At 39.8% G+C, this 17,388-nt stretch overlaps 1 protein-coding gene and 1 pseudogene across 7 annotated transcripts in view; both read right to left on the bottom strand.

Annotated features, from left to right (window-relative positions):
• Nucleotides 1-7,257, bottom strand: part of RUNDC3B (RUN domain containing 3B) — a 115,940-nt gene extending 108,683 nt beyond the window's left edge. For all 7 annotated transcript variants that reach the window (XM_087821130.1, XM_087821131.1, XM_087821135.1 and 4 more), the window contains exon 1: nucleotides 7,139-7,257. In XM_087821130.1, coding sequence (XP_087677256.1) covers nucleotides 7,139-7,257 — 119 coding nt within the window. The remainder of the gene's footprint in view (nucleotides 1-7,138) is intronic.
• Nucleotides 7,258-15,685: 8,428 nt separating this feature from the next.
• On the bottom strand, nucleotides 15,686-16,323 carry LOC107541657 (glutathione S-transferase Mu 5 pseudogene; annotated as a pseudogene).
• Nucleotides 16,324-17,388: the final 1,065 nt, after the last annotated feature.

Genomic DNA, 17,388 nt, shown 5'->3' with positions numbered 1-17,388 from the left:
AAAGACAGAAAAAAGTAAACTAATAGTGAGGATGTAGAGCAACTGGAACTCTTATACATTGCTCACTAGTAGATACATTGGTACAACTCCTTTGGAAAACTGTATCTACTGAAACTGAACATATGCATGCCCTATGACCCAGCAATTCCACTCCTAGGTCTATACCTGAAATATGTACGTATAGTTACCAAAATGAATATTCATGAATATTCAATTAGTAATAGTCAAAAAGTAAAAACAACTCAAATGTCCATCAAGTAGAATGAATAAACTGTGATATATTCAAACAATGGAATGACATACAACAATGAAAATAAACTACAGCTACATGCAACAAAAAAGATGAATCTCACAAATAATGTTGAGCTAAATAAAAAAAGGTACATACTGTATTATTCCATAAATTCAAAAAGAGGCAAAACTAAACCATAGTGTTAAAAGCCAGGAGTGGTTACCCTTAATGGGGGTAGTAACTGAAAGAAGGTAAGAAAAAAATTCTGGAGACTTGGGTAATGTTCTTTATTATTATTATTATTATTACTACTACTACTACATCCTCAGGACTTATTTAACTAAAAACTGGAAATCTGTACCTTCTGACCACCTTCACCCTTTTACCCATTCCCCACCCCCACCCCCACCCCCACATCTGGCAACCACCAATCTGTTCTGTTTCTACGAGTTTGATTTTTTTTTTTAAGATTCCACATATAAGTGAGATCATACAGTATTTATTTGTCTTTATCTGACTTATTTCACTTAGCATAATGCCCTCAAGGTCTATCCAATCCTGCGAATGGCAGGATTTCCTTCTTTTTTATGGCTGAATAATATTCCATTGTGCATACATACCTACATTTTCTTTATCCATTCATCCACTGATGGACACTTAGGTTGTTTCCATGTCTTGGTTACTATAAGTAATGCTGCAATAAAACAAGTAGGTGCCGATGTCTTTCTGAGATAGTGATTTCCTTTCCTTTGAGTAATGTTCTTTGTCTTGTTACAATTTGTGTCCTTTGCAAAAAATTCACTGAGCTGCCCACTTATGCTACATGCACATTTCTATATGCATATTATAAGTCAATAAAAATCTATATGAAAAATAGAAGCAAAGTGTAGCTAGGAATAGGCTCAATAAATTACTATGATGATCAATATCTGTTTTAGAGGTTGGTCACAAATTTAATACTAAAATTCCTAACAGCTGTATGAGAAAAAGAGTTGTCATTTATACATTCATTTGGGTTTAATAGATATAAATAAATCAAATGCTTAGAGATACAATTACTGTCATTAAAATAAGACAGGTATTTTTCATATAAATCTTCACAAAAGAAGATACTTTTTGACATAATAAACAATGTCCTTGACAACAACTTATAAGAAGATCCCCTGTGACTGCTTCTTCTGATGACCCTCAATGTAGGCAGATGGAATCTTATCAATACACAATTGGGCAAAAGCAACTGGGGACAGAAGAGTGCGAAGCAATGCAGCTTGCGTACCCAGCTGCTCTCTGATGATTTGGACTGACCCAGAATATATTTTACAAGACTGTAAGACTGAATACAAGAGTGGATAAGTTTCACATATTCTTCTTTGAATATCTTGTCTCTCAACTGAGCTTCTGACATTTATCCATCAGCAGTGAAGTTAAGATAATAGTTTCTACAAAATGTGTGGGGAACAGCTATTCTCTGTTGTCAGTTGAATATGAACCCCGTTTAGCTACGGGAAGACATACTGACCTCCTGTGAATGCTGAGAAGCCTACCTAGGACTAATAGCTGAAAAGATGATCATCCTACCACCACTGTGAACACCTACTGTTAGAACTTTAAGAATCCTTAGAAATACAGAACCTGCTCCAAAGCAACATAACTAATGTTGATCAAAGTCCCAACCCAAGTTCTAGTACACAGAGCATGACAGAGCTTACCCAAAAATATAATTCACTGTAGCGAAGGTATGAAGTCTTATGAGGTATACTAAAGCAAATAGTAACAAGAAGAGTAAGTCGCTGAATTTAAAGTTATTCAAAGGCTTATATCACCAATAATACTCGGTAACATTTCATACATACCTGCACTTCATTCACCAACTTCAAACACAGGAATAGACTTTTTTCTGATTATTCAGTAACCAGAATGTTAACTCAGGCCTCTGGGTGCCTTTGTTATTTTTATTTTTTAACACATGATAAATTCACTTATCTGCTTTCCTAGTTCACAGCCAATCATAATGAGCAAGTCAGGATGGAAGCAAAGGATGGAGAAAGCACAAAGAGCTGTTAGAAATAAGCAGAGTTGTAAAAAATAACAGCTAACTTGGTAGGAAGAGACAGCAAATGCAAAAGCAGATGAAGTCTGAACACAATCTTTTGGGGCCATGTAGCAAAAAGCTCTATGTACCTCAAGAATCTCCAAAGACAGTCATTGCACAGGATATAGTCATAGAAACAGATCCAGAGTAAGGTCATCAACAGGATTATATTATGCTACACAGAGTCTTTTAAAGAGGGTAGGAAAATACGTAACCCTTTTCTAAAAGCAATTCTTCCAAAATATTCAAAATATTGCTGTTTACTACGCTTTCAATTTGAGCACTTAAATTAGAAGCTGCAGTTATACAGAAGACTATACTCCACAGTAAATGCTGAGCAAAGCACTATAGTTGATGGGAGAATTTTAAGCTTAACTCAAACATTAGTTACATGGAAAATGTGAGCACCTCATTCTCAGGCTACACTGGAAAAATGAGGTGTTTATGTTATTTGAAACACATTCAAGTTATGAAATAATATCTTGACCAATAGAAAACTAGGACAACTATGTACATGTTATTAAAAGTAGTTTATTTTAAAAATCATCATTTGTCCCCACTCTGCTTAGCTCATCACACTATCTCCTTAAATCGCTCATCAGTCCTCTAGCCACAAGACAGGAAAATTATGACTTTGTGTGGAGAGTTTCTCTTAAAGTATTAATTTAAGAGTTTAACAAATTTTATTTTTAAATCTGTTTATGCACACATACTTAAGCACATACATTTTAATACTTTTCTCATAAAACAATGTTAAGCCAAAGAAAGAGAATTTAGATTTTAATTCTCTATTATCAAAAGAACTAAAATCAAAGTAATATGTAAGCTTTTCAATAACCTATGAAGCTTAAAAATAACAGAAAAAATGAATAATACCTGATTTTCAATGGATGAAGAATGAAGGTTTTTAAAAATGCCTAAGGGCTTTAACAATTTAATTTTTCAAAGTTCTTACTGGTAGAGTATATGAGGGGAAAATACTAGTTGGTATACGGAAGCAAAGTCAGTCTGAATATTTTAGAATTGAGTGTGGAATAATTAGATTCCTCAAATGATTTATTTTCTCTCCATAATCTATGAAAGATATGATAGAACTGTACTTACTTGCCGAGATAAGAATCACCCAAGTATTTTTAGTCCACAATATATAAATTTTCACTGAAAAAACCCCTCATGAAATAATTACACACACAATCACAATGAATCAAAATTCAACTCAATTCAATTCCATTCCAAAGCTCAATATATAGCAATATTGGTGGTGGTGGTTTTTTCACTTTCCTATATACCAGCAATGAACAAGTGGAATTTGAAATGTAAAACACGTCAATTACATTAGTATCTCCCAAAATGAAATACTCTAGGTACAGCTCAGTTGATGGGGGTGCTGTAGTGGCTGGGCCTCTGGACACCAGAACCTGCAGCCCTCATGCCAGCCCCCAGCTTGTGCCCCCCCTGCCCAAGGCCCACCTGCTCCTTGTGGTTCTACCACCAGACCCTGCCCAGCTCCTGCTCCTCCTTTAGTGATCCTCCTATGGATGGTGTCCCCAGTAAGACCTGGGGGGGGGGGGCTAGGCTGAAGCCACTGCTCAAGTGGTTCTAAGAAGTAACCTTCACTAGCCACAGAAATAAGACAAGAAAAAGAAATAAAAGGCATCCAAATGACAAAGGAAGAAGTCATTTGAATATGGCATGATACTATATAGAGAGAACTCTAAACATTCCACCAAAATAATACTATTAGAACTGTCAACCAATGGTTATTGGCACCAATTCAACACCAACAGGAATCCCCAATTTGGGGTGCAGTGAAGAAGAAACTTTATTCAGTGCAAACAGCTCAATTTTAATACGAACAGGACTGTGAGAACAGCATGGCTGTGGAACAGCTCTGTAAGGAGGCCCTGGGGCAAGGAAGCCCTGGAGTGAAGCCTCTTTCCAGCTAGACAACTCAGCTCTAGTCTGGGCTGCTCCAGGGAGTCAGTGTTTCAGCTCCAGCCCCAGGAGGGGAAACACAGTCTTCATCCTTGGTAGAAAGGTAAAGTGAGCTCTAGTAATATTATTCTTGTATAAGATGTTTTTAAACTAAAGAACTGTGTGGTTATATAATAACATTTTAAACCTAAGTTGAGCACATGCCTAAAATTGTTTAAGGAGTAAGGAAAGGCATTACTGCATAAGTATTAATAGATACACAAGAATGACAGTGTGTGTGAAGGGTTTGGTTTGCTTTGGTTTGCTTTGGTTTGGTTTGGTTTCCAATTTTTCTAGGACATCATTAGAGAATTACAAAATGAAATGTTTTTGTTTACAGACAAAAACGCACATACCTCATCTATCTACCATTAAACACGTATCTACCATTACCTTGCTCATATTTAGAAAAATTCAAAACCAAGTATGAACACATTTTGCTTGAAGACTATCATCAGTTTTAGGGCTGTCGTTGAAGGTTAGCAATGAACTAGTACAAGGTTATTTTACAGATGAGAAAACTGGAAAATGGGAAGGTTGCATGTCTTATTAAAGGACATACAATTATTTAAAGAAAAGTAAACGTAGAACTCAATTAGACTTCCACTAAACCAACTTCCCAATATAAATATCGAATGACCTCTGACTTGATATGTAAAAATTAAGAAATAAACTCATTGTAAGAGATGGATGAGATGCTCAGAGTTTGGTAACTCTAAAAGGAAGAGAAAAGTGACAGAAACACATAAATATTGATTTGTTTGTTTTGCTGAATTTGAAGTGGGGTTACTTAAAACAGCCAAATGGCCTATAGTGACTTTTTTCCAAAAAAGTAAAAGCCTTTTAGACAAAGCCTATCAAATAGATCTCCTTACTAGACCAGGGATGATAATTTATATGCACCATCAATTATTTGGACATAAAGAACAGCCTTAGTAATATTACCCACATAAATAAAGGTTGAAATCTAAACTAGAAATTGAAATTTATTTTAGCTACAATACTAAAATTATGTGTAAACTGTAACTAAAGTCAGCAGTTATATTCATTTCACAGCCGAAAAGAATAATTATGCAAATAAAAATAATAAAAAACAGCTAGTCAAGAAAGCTCTCCACACAAATCTGTAAGAGAGGTTAAAATTTCTTAAACATAACTTGAAATGTAATTTAAATAAGGTTTAGATACAAGTCCCTTTCTTCTCCTAAACTGCCTCTGAAGAGGGAGCAAATGAACATTAAATGACCTAAAACCAGTCATGACAAAAATAGAGAAGCAAAAGGAAGAGTACCAACCACTGAATTTATTCATTCAATAAATATTTACTGAGTGTCAGATGCTATAGTAGAAAGAATTAAAAAAAAAAAAAAAAGACTCAGCAAAAAGCAGACAAGGATGCTGCTCTGTGAAGTTTAACTCTGATGAAGCTTTCACGAAATACATTACCCTAAGAAGCACTGCATATGTTGGAGCCTGATAGAAACCATCCTCTTTTTAAAAAAAAACTAATTATTTTGAATATCTGTAAAATAAAGGTAAGAAAATTGTTCTATTTACCTAACTTAAAAAATATTTTCCTAAGTTAAAAAAATTTAATATAGCCTATCTTTGTCAAAAGGTTGCATCCTAGACAGCACAAATGGTAAATTAAAAAGATTTCATATAATTTTACTGTTTACAACCCCAGTGCCATAACAGTCAGTGAGGCAGGTCTTTCTGCTAGAAAGGCAAACATTTGTAATGGTCCAAGTTAAAAAAACAAAAAAGTCACTCAAAGTTATTGAGTATACGTCCTAGTATAAATATGCGTGTTATGCAAAGATGCTAAACACATTGTTATACAAAGAAAAGAAAAATACAAATATAAACTGCATAGGAGGAAAAGGTTTCATCATTCTCTGATTCTTAGAGGATTACTGATGGCTGATGATGAGGGGTTTGATTGAACAAAGTACAGTAAATTTAAAACAATTGTTCAAATAAGTTCCTAAGAAATGGATGCCTAGGACTTCAATTTTTTTAATACTCAGAAATAAGACTTAAAGAAAATATATCAGCATATTAAAAATAAGTTATTATAGACAGTAATTATTCCTTGTATAAACTGTAATTCCTGTTTTAGATAGTAATGATTCCTTTCATGTTTCTATATTTTGTAAAGAAATACTACATTTATAATTAGAAAACATTTAAGGAAAGGCAGACCTTGGAATAAACCACTGACAAGTAGACTAGATGCCCTCCACAGTCCCACTCTTGACAACTGCAGAAACAGCACCAGCACTGCAATTTAAAGTGGAGAGGAAACACACACACACACACGCACACACACACACACACCGGCGTGTAGTGGCCACTCCGGTGTCTGCGGCATGAAATGACTGACTCTATATGCAAACAAGCCAACACAAGAACAGAACGCACACTGGTTTTGAGACAACACAGTAAACAATCACCCGGGTGAGGACCGCTCCACCAGAGGCTGGCCGGCGGCTAGGCGCGCACTAAATGGGAGCGCTCTGCCCCTGCCCCCTTTCACTCGCGACCGCACATTCAAAACAAACCCTGCTCCAGCCCCGCCCCAAGCCGTACCCCAGGCAGCCTCCAGCCTGGAACCCACGGAAAGTCCGGGGCCCCAGCTGTGCCCAGACCCCCGCCCCTCGCGGGGCGCCCGGACCCGCCACACACCCGGCGCTGCAGAGGCTGGGGCGCAGGGCTGCAGCCGGGGGTCTCGTGACCCCCGGGGCCCGCGCTCCCCCAGAGCCCCCAGCCCGCGGCGCCGGGGCCCCCTCCCTTCCCTTCCCCCCCCTTCCCTTCCCCCGAGCCGCCGGCCGCCGTACCTGCACACGGTAATCAGGTTCCTCCTCTCCACCGCGGCATTGCGGGCGCTCAGGCTCTTCTTGCAGCTGCCGCCCCCGCCGCGGCTCCCGCTCAGGCCCCCCAGGCTGCGGGAGGCCATGGCGGGCTGACCCCGCGCACCTTTTGTCTCGTGCGACCCCGCCCGCCCCACCCCCACACCTGCCTCCAGGCTCTCGCCCTGTGTGCCACCCTGGGGCCGCGGGGACACCGGGAGGATGTGGGAGACAGCGGGGGGGGAGGACACCGGGGGCTGAGGACTCGAGCTCCGCACACGAGTTACACACACACACACACTCACACTCGCGCGCACTCACGCGCACACACGCACGCACCACCCCTCGCCCTCGCGCGCGCCCCCGACCGCCAGGCTGCGCGCGCTGGTCGGCGACGGGCGCTCCGCTCGGTCCCGCGGGACCGCGGCTGCAGGCGCGCGCACGTGCCCGCCGACCCCACGCGCCCACCCACCCGCACTCCGGGGCCACTAACTCCCTAGCCCCGGCCGCGGGGGTGAGACGGCGGGCCTCACGCGCACAGCCCCGCCCGCCCTGCACCTATCAGGCCAACGCCACCCCCGGAGCCAATCGCGGGGCTCAGGGGGCGGGGCCTTCCCCGCGAACCTTAAAAGCAGCCGCTCTAGCTCCGCCCCGGCGCGTGGGCAGCTGTCAAGGCGCCGGGCTCGCGCGCGGCCGGCTCGGTGCTGACGGCACGCGGGGGAGCCGCGCGGCTGCTGGCGTAAGGATTGCGGGACGCAGGGTCCCCGGGGGACCCGAGCTGTTTACTGACCCTCACCTGGAGCCTGGCTTTAACCGCGGGGATCTCTAGCTTTAAACCGCTGATCGTTAGCCCGAATCCGTGGCATCCGAGCTAAGGCACCGGGAATGCAGCCGCGCAGGCTCCCGCGCCGAGCCTCGGAGCCTGACTCCCAGGAAGGTAGCGGGGTCTTTTGTGCTAATGCTCCCTCCTGGACAGACGAACAACAACAAGTAGCTCAAAGGAGGAAAATGGCTCCTAGAACATCCCTCTTGGGGCGTCTGATGGTGGGATTTCTTATACACACACCCCCCCAAGACCACGTCGCTCCTACAGTGTCCCCAGCACTGCCTGCAGCGCGGACCGACGGACTCCCGGGGCGGGTGGCAGTCTTCTCCCTGCGCCCTTCTACCCTCCTGGACAGCGGCCCCGGAGCTGGGTGGGGGACAGTGAGCCTAGGGGCAGTTTGGCCTTCCCTGAGGGGCTCCCTGGGAGAGGCTGGCAGTGCCGCCCTCGTCACGCGTGCTCGGAACCTAGCGCCCGCTTTTCCAGAGCTTCCCCACCCCCACCCCCACCCCCACCCCAGTCTTCTGGCGGGGAGATCCTAGCTTGGGGCCCTGCGTTCTCTGGCACCCACCGGAGTCGCCTGTTCACCTCCCTTTGCATATCCCTATGGGGCCTACCTAGTAGGGCGCTGTGCATAGAACAGCGTTTCAATGAATATTTATTAAATTTAACTTGAAAACACCTTCGGCATTATTTTACTGAAATTTTGGTTTGGGTGGCTCCAAAATCCATATAAATCCTGCCTCTGGTTTTGCATTTTCTGTCAAAGAATGTTATAGGATATATAGTTTAGTGTAGATATCTCCGTACTTCACATATATTATACAAAGTACTATAGGAGGTAGAGACTCTGTGTTGAATGCTTTTAAAATACAGAATTTTGTTTAATGGCACTGTAGACTACTAATTTCTGAGGTTGTAAAAATTTTTAAATCTCTATTTTAAATGATCAAGGCAAAGACTAAGCTCTTTCAGCTACTAAATCTAATCGCAATATAATAAAACTTTGTGTGGGGGGAAATATTTGTCTTAATTAATTTACTACAATAAATACTTACACATTAAAATTATAAGAAAATAATTTAGACAGCCTTTAAATTTTATCTTTTACCAATAAAAGTAGAAGGGTTCCCAAACATTTCTTGTCTGCTCTATAGTGACCTAGAAACTTGATAGAAGGATTACCCTCCCAGGAGCTCCAACTTAACTTGTCTCTTCAGGCAACCCCAAAAGTTTGAATTCAGAAGTAGCCATCAGGAAACAGATGCACTGGCTATGCAGGCAGTCTCAGCAAAATATTTGCACTGTCAATGACAATACTACTTAAATTGAAATTGTTGTTTAAACATGGGATTAAAACTGCATAGGGAGAAGAGTGGAAAGCCATCAATTATCAAGAAAATTACTAGACACCAGACTGGTTTGTCCTGGGAGGAGGGAGAGAACACACATGTCTGAAACACCAAGAAGACAAAACCAAATGATCATGTCAAATAGAGAAAAGTGAGGTGTCATTATTCTCAAAATTAGCTTTCTAGCCTCAAGTACATATTCAGGTTATTGGTACTATGAATTTATATTTATGACTGGAGACTTAATAAAACAACATCTGAGATGATTAGTTAACAATGTTATTTTTCAAATCTACTTTTAGGGTGATTCAGTTGACATTGGTACTTACTGCACAAGATTTTGCCTTAAAACAAGCCATTTTTTATATGTACAGCGTGTCGTTAAACTGTCACATGGGGGTCTTATTTGATAAAACTTTTTCTTAATTATCCTGAGCAATATATCCTGGGTCACATTTTTTCTCTAGATTACTATTCTAGAAATAATTAACCAATTATATTCAGTACAAAGTATAATACTACTATAGAACCACATGAGTTTTCACACTACTTTTTGAACTTCTTTTGGCAGCTGTTACAATTCTTCATTTTATTTATCTGAGCCTGTGCACAAAGCTTACTTAGAGATGCAAGAAGACTCACAATAAAAATAATGAAAACTGTAGATGCCAAATTTAATCTATAAGCATTCTATAGAACTGGATGGGCAGACCACATTCATGCACCATTTTCCCAACCTCCTCTTTCTCTTCATCAGAAAAGACAAAATTACAACTAAAACATGTAAAATGTCCTCAAGTGTAAAATGCTATAAACCATTGTTTATGTTAATCTCAAAGAAGTGGACTTTCTAAGTACATCCAAACCCAATAGCCATACAGAAAAGATTGATAAAACTGAAGACACAAACTTTTTAAAAAAATCTACAAAGCAAGTTTCTGCATAAACAAAAGCTAAAGTAAAATGATAAGCTGAGAAAACATACTTGAAACTCATATCAGAGACAAAAAGCTATTTGCCTTTACAGCACACAGATCAATAAGCACTGTTTCAATAGAACAATGAAGGTGAGAGCCAAATAGGAGCCTGTAAAAGCATCAGTGGGAAGTAGGAATCACATAACTCTTAAAAAGTTGTAAAGGAGGGGGAAAAAGGGGAGTGGCATTGGGGAATGTCGAGTAGAGGGATATTAGTATTTTATCTCTATTGTATGGTTACTTTTCACCGAAGTAACTTGAGCACATTTTAAAGCTGGTAAAATGAATCCACTGGCAGGGAAAGGTTAGAAAAGCAAGAGGGAAAAAGTAATCAAAAGTGAGAACTCAGAGAAGCAATGGGATTCAAGGTACAGATGGATGGATTAAGCTTTGCTTAAAGATACCAATTCTCAGTTGTAATCAGAGAGAATGGTGGGAGTATGTGTACAGATGTAAGTAGTTTTGATTTTTTTATTATTAGAAAGTTGGGAGGTTCCCATCTCATACCTTCTGCTTTATCTAGAAAATAATGAGTAGTAGTACAAACTGACTAATAAAATTGAGGACTCCTGGTCAATGTTTGAGAACCCATTTAAGATTGGTAATGATGAATTTATAAGACACATCCACTCTATTGTGTGACTTTCTTCAATATTGTTAGTGTCTTAGAGGGCTGCCATAAAAAAATATCATAGTCTGGGTGGCTTAAACAACAGAGATTTATTTTTTCACAGTTCTAGAGGCTCAGAAGTCCAAGATCAAAGTGCCAGCTGATTTGTTTCCTGGTGAGGACTCTCTTTCTGGCTTGTGGGTGGCCACCATCTCCCTATGTGCTCGTATGGCCTCTTCTTTGTGTGCAGAGGGTAAGGTAGGGGGTGAAGAGAGAACAAACCGTTCTGGTATCTCTCAGAAGGTCACTAATCCCATCATTAGGGACTACTCTGATGATGTAATCTAACCCTAATTACCTTCCAAAGGTTCCAAATCCAAATAACATCACATTGAGCGTTAAAGGCTCAATGTATGAATTTGGGGGGAACACGAGCATTTGGTCCAGAACAGTTAGGCTGCTGGCATGCAGGTAATCAGAAAGATGTTCACTTCATGCAGGACTGAAATGTTATAGAGGGTAAAAGGAAAAGTCATAAATAAAAGGAAGTTTGGAATATTAACAAGAGTGTGATTCTAATGTAATTTAAGTTGGATATAGAGGAAAAGAAGAGAGAAGTGATACGTTGGGGTAGAGAAGAGGGGTCAAAAGACTGGACACCTATTGAGTTCAAAGAATAATCCTAATGGATATAGTTAAATAAACAAACTGGGAGATGAGATTAGAGATTGTGGTCAGGGAGTATTATACTTGAATGAACAATTTTGGAATTAGAGCAGTCATGAGTGATGACAAAATCCAAGGTTTGCAATCATGGTAATGTGTGGCAGTAGAGGGGTATGTCTGGTGATGAAAGGAGGTAAAAAAAAAAAAAAGAATCAGAAGTCAGTGTTGAATTGGCATTTATGTTGTTATGACGTCACCCAGAATTGTGGTGGAATTTGGAACCCACAATAGCTGCTGTGTTATCGTCAATAATTTAGGGGGAGTAAGTGGGAGATTAGTAAATGACAATCCTGTCAAATAATCTAAACCTCAAGGACTGAGAGCAAATTTTGTTGGTTTGCTTGCTTTTTACAAGAGGGTGGAGAAATAATGGTCTAGAAGTCACAATAGAAACCAGGGAGAACACTACTCCTCTGGCCCTGAGGTATGAAAGGGATGAAAATATTTAAAAACAAAACAAAAACATCCGTTTGAAAGTACAAGGGAAGTGGAGCCATCAGGGGAGATCCAGGTTTCCACTGAGAAAAGAGGGTGGGGGAACCATTCAGGAGTGGAGACCATAAGGTAGTATTGGTCACAGAGCAAAAGCTCCAGAGGGCATCATGGAAGGGGGTGGCAGAGAGGGTCAAGGTCAAGGGAATACAAAATATGTTAGTACAATAGGGTCCAGCTGGTGACACTGGCATTATGGGCTGTTCTTTGTAAAAAGGCCTATTCTTTGGGTAAAGTCTGATCAAAACAAGATGGGTTTGGTCTTATATTTCTTTAAGAGAGCAGTATGGGCCCTTATTTTAGAGGGCTTTTTCTTTTCTTCTTTTCTTCTTTTTTTCTTTTTTCTTTTCTTTTCTTTTCTTTTCTTTTCTTTTCTTTTCTTTTCTTTTCTTTTCTTTTCTTTCTTTTTTCTTTTCTTTCCTTTTCTTTTTTCTTTTCTATCTTGGAGAGGGGTGTTAACAAACCAAAAATTACAGACTCCAGACAGTGCATGGAATAATATCATCGATTAATCATTCAGAGCCATTCTCTGAAATAGGGTCTGTAATATCCTGCCATTTACAAATAAGGAAACAGAGACTTGTGCTAAGTAACTTGCAGAAAGTCATACAGTAAGAGCCAAGATTAAAATCTTCCTCTATTGGATATAAAATGGATACATTCTTTTTCTTAACATGTTGTACTGCTTTATTGAAAGTAGAGAGAGTAACTCTAGGGGAGTCTTAAACACAATACCTCTGCTTTGCATACATAGTGCATAAGACTCAAGAAGGGTTGTGTACAATGACCAATTACATCACTTGTGGAATGTAGAGTCTCTAAGAGAGTTTGAAAGGCTTCCATAATGCTTTGTTTTTTAAAATTAAATTTATGGGGGTGGCTTTGGTTAATAGGGTTTCAAGTGTACATTTCTGATACAAGATCTGTGTATTGCACTGTGTGCCCACCACCCACAGTCATATCTTCTCCTGTTACCATATATTAGGCACCCGTTCATCCCCCACTCCCCATCCACTTCCCTCTGGGAACCACCACACTGCTATCTATGCTCACAAGTTTCAGTTTTTATATCCCACATACGAGTGAAATCATATGGTTCTTAGCTTTTTCCGACTGACTTATTTCACTTAGCATACTTTTTTCAAGGTCCATTCATGTTTTTGCAAATTGCAGTATTTCATCTTTTTTAATGTGTTCCATTATGTATATGTACCACACCCTCTTTATCCAATTCTCTATCGAAGGACACTTTACTTGTCTCCATGTCTTGTTCACCATGAATAATGCTGCGATGAACATAGGGGTGCATATATCTTTGCAAATACCTGTTTTTGAGTTTTTCAGGTAGATACCCAGAAGAGGGATTGCTGGGTCATATGGTAACTCTATTCATAATTTTTTGCCGAACCTCTATACTGTTTTCCATAGTGATTGTACCAGTTTATATTCCCACCAGCAAAAGAAACTGACAATAAAACACAGAGGCAGTTCACCAAATAGGAGAAGATATTTGCAAACAATAGCTCTAGCAAAGGTTTAATGTCCAGAATATAGAAAGAATTCTTAAAACTTAAAACCAAACAACCCAATTAAAAAATGGGCAGGGGACCTGAACAGATACCTCTCCTAAGAAGATATACAAATCGCCAATAGATGTATGAAAAGATGCTCCACCTCACTAGAAATTAGGGAAATACAAATAAAAAATACAGTGAGAAACCACTTCACACCTGTTACAATGGCTATTATCAACAAGACAAGCAATAACAAGTGTTGGAGAGATTGTGGAGAAAAGGGAATCCCCACAATGCTTATAAAATATGTGGAATGAGTTCAGCCTTTGGAACTAGCAAGACAATCACCTGATTGTCTTAAAGAATGTAGCAGTTCTTTAATTTTTCTCCTCCCTTTTACTCTTCTCTTTAGATTAGGACCTTAGCCTTTTATTGTACCAGACTGAATTATTTTACATCAAAGGTGTTGTCAGCATTCTCCAGCACATCAATTTTGTTTTCTACCCACTTTCCTCTTCTGTGTTTCCATAATAAGCAAAGAGAAATGTCTTATTTATATTTTTTATCAGTAGCAAAATTGTGTATTTATTTCATGTGCTTATTGGTCACTTATATTTTGTCTTGAGGTTTTATCTATTCATTTTCTTTACCTATATTTTCCAAAGGAGAATTAGTCTTTTTGATAGTGGCTTATTTTCATACTGGTTTACTGTATGTAAGGCAAATACTTCTTCTAGTTTATTGTTGCCATGTTTGTGGTGCCTATAGAGTTATTGTATATAGAGATAGTGAAAATGTGTTTATATAACTTAAATTAATCAATCTTTTCTTTTATTTCTTTTTCCTTAGGTCATTTTAGAAAGGCCTTTGCCACCCCCAACATTACACAGATATTTTATGGTTTCTTTTTACATTAAACATAGTTCCTCTATTGTTCTCATTTAAAAACATGTTCTGTAAAAATTTGTATGTACTATGACTATAGGCAGACAGATATCACATTCGTTATGTTTAGCATCTGACACATCGTTGTTAGTATTCAATACATATTTTTTGAATGAAAAAAATGTTCCTCTATATGGAATACATGAAGGTGTGAAATTAGAATATAAATTAATTTTTTTCCAAATGATTAGCCATTTGTCCAATTCTACTTACTAAATGATCCCTCTTTTCCATACTGATCTGAAATATTAAATTTATCATGTAATATTTTTTAAATAGTAATTTTGTGTTTGTAGTAAAGATTTGTGCTCATGATAGTAAATCTGCAGAGGTCATCAGTTTGATTCCCAGTCAGGGCACATGCCCAGGGTTCGGGCTCAGTCTCCCGTAGGGAGGGCGTCCAGGAGGCAGCTGATTGATGTTTCTCTCACGTTGATGTTTGTCTCTATCCCTCTCCCTTCCTCTCTCTCTAAAATCAACAAAAACATTTTTTTAAAAAGAAAATAGAAAGAAATGAACATCTGTGCAATATTTGTGTTGTCCTAAGATCCTGGTGTGTCTTTTTATTTCCTTACATATTCTGTGTGTGTTTGTGTGAGTGTGTGTGTGAGTGTGTGTGTGAGAGAGAGAGAGAGAGAGAGAGAGAGAGAGAGAGAGAAATTGAGAGATTAAGGCTCTACTGGGAATCAGACATGCTGGGGAAGCAGGGCCTGCGCACCCAGGCAACACTGGTCTTCAGGGCGGAGGTGGGAGCTCAGGCTGAGCTCTACAGACAGGGTTCTGGGTCCCACTCCTCAAACCAGAGCAAGCACTGAAAGGAAGGTCAGTCTGGCTGGATGGCTCTAACTTAGTGCAGTAAGGAAAACGTCAGGGAGAAGACTTCACTGAGAAAAGGGGGTGCTGGAGAGCTAACATCCCTAGTGAACTGGGATTGGGGAAGGGAAAGGGGCCAAATAGGACCCGAGTGGGGGCGAATGAGAAGGAATAAAAGGATAAGGCTGCTGGTACTGGGGGGTAGGGAGGTCCAGCTGTTCTCCAGGGCCCCTGTGTGCTCCTCGCTCCCAGTACCTGGACTTACAGGCCCTATGTGTTGACCTCACATGACAATCTTTGAGCACACGGGTGTTGGGAAGAAGGGGCTGGACTTCCTGTAAGCAGAGATCTTCCTCAGGCCCCCCAAGCAGACCACAAAGTCTCAGGTTCAGCAATGCATCCAAACACTCGGGCTCGAATATACACAGCACAGCCGGGAAGTCATAAGCCAGGAAATCCACATGGGCCAGCTTGTCCCCTGCAAACCAAGACCACTTCCCCAGAAACTGTGAGAAGAGCTTCATCTTTTCAGGAAGCATCTTCAAAAACCTCAGGCTTCAGTTTCTCAAGGTCAGGGCTGTAGCAGCCCCTGATCGTGTACTTTCGGATGTCCATAACCTCATTCTCCAAAATGTCCGTGGAGTCACCTCCTTTTCCATCTCCCCACGGAGGTGCGCTGGCCAGCGATGCAGTGAAGGGTGGCATTGCCCTGGGTGAGCCTGTGAGCTCCGTCAGTGAGTAGGGCAGATTGGGGAAGTGCAGGCCCAGCTTGAACTTTTCACTCGGGTATTGGCTTCTGTCATAGTCAGGAGCGACCCCCATCATGAACTTCTTGTCGAGTGAACCTATGAACCCCAGAAGCAGGCAGTGAGTGGTATGAGCCAGCCCACGGATGTCCCAGTAACCCACGGTCACTGTCATGGTGCTGGCGTCTCACTTCTGACTGGTGAGGCTTTTGTGGAGCTGGGCTTGAATATTATCTCTCCTCATATTTTTTTATTTCATTTGGTGGAATTTTATAGTTTTTTTTCATTGAGTTTGAGATTGATATTATGACTAGGTATTTTTCTTCCATTATATTTCTAACTAGTTATAATTTTGACCTAGGAAAGCTATTCATTTTTGGATAATTACCTTTCTAAGTGTGCTTATTGTTTTTAATAGGTTTTCAGTTGACTATCTTAGTTTTACAGGTAAACAGTTATACCATCTGAGTTTATGTGGCAGTAAAAATATTGAGAGAGGCACTTAGTAAGTACTCACTAAGCATTAGTTATGATTATTATGATTCTTATTATTTATATTAGTAGGTTATCAGAAAGATTAAACTTTCCATGATGAAGTAAGTAGGTTTACATTTTCAGATTTTGGTAAAATGATTCTAAATTTCATTTGTAAGTATAAACATGCAGATATGACCAAGACCATTTGGCAAGAGTAACAAAGGAAGACTTGCTTTATCAGATATTAAAATATATTTTAAAGTCTATAAAAGCATATTATAAAGTAGCAAGATACTAGCTCAAAAACAGAAATATTAATAGTGAGGTTAGTAGAGATATTCACAAATCTTTTTAAAATCAAGAATTTATTTTTATGGCAAAAAATGTCGGCATACCAATTCTACAAAGTAATATTTTATAAGCTGTCTTGGGCAACTCATAAAAAATAATCATTTAGGAATAGTTTGGTAAAGGCTAACCATGGGTTACTCGCAACTTTTTTAAAAAATTATTTTTTAGTTACAGTTGACATATAATATTATATTAGTTTCAGGTGTATAATATAGTGATTAGACATTTATATACCTTACAAAGTGAGCCCCTTGATAAGTCTAGTACCCATCTGACACCATTCATAGTTATTATAATATTATTGACTATATTGTCTATGCTGTATTGTACGACCCTGTGCCTATTATAACTGGCAATTTGTACTTCTTAATCCCTTTCACCTTTCACCCATACAAACTTCTATAGGATTTTA

This window comes from Miniopterus natalensis, chromosome 10, assembly GCF_054644295.1.
Source record: "Miniopterus natalensis isolate mMinNat1 chromosome 10, mMinNat1.hap1, whole genome shotgun sequence".
Classification (NCBI taxonomy): domain Eukaryota; kingdom Metazoa; phylum Chordata; class Mammalia; order Chiroptera; family Miniopteridae; genus Miniopterus; species Miniopterus natalensis.
The sequence above is the reverse complement of the archived record's forward strand: the minus strand, read 5'-3'. Positions and strand labels throughout refer to the sequence as shown.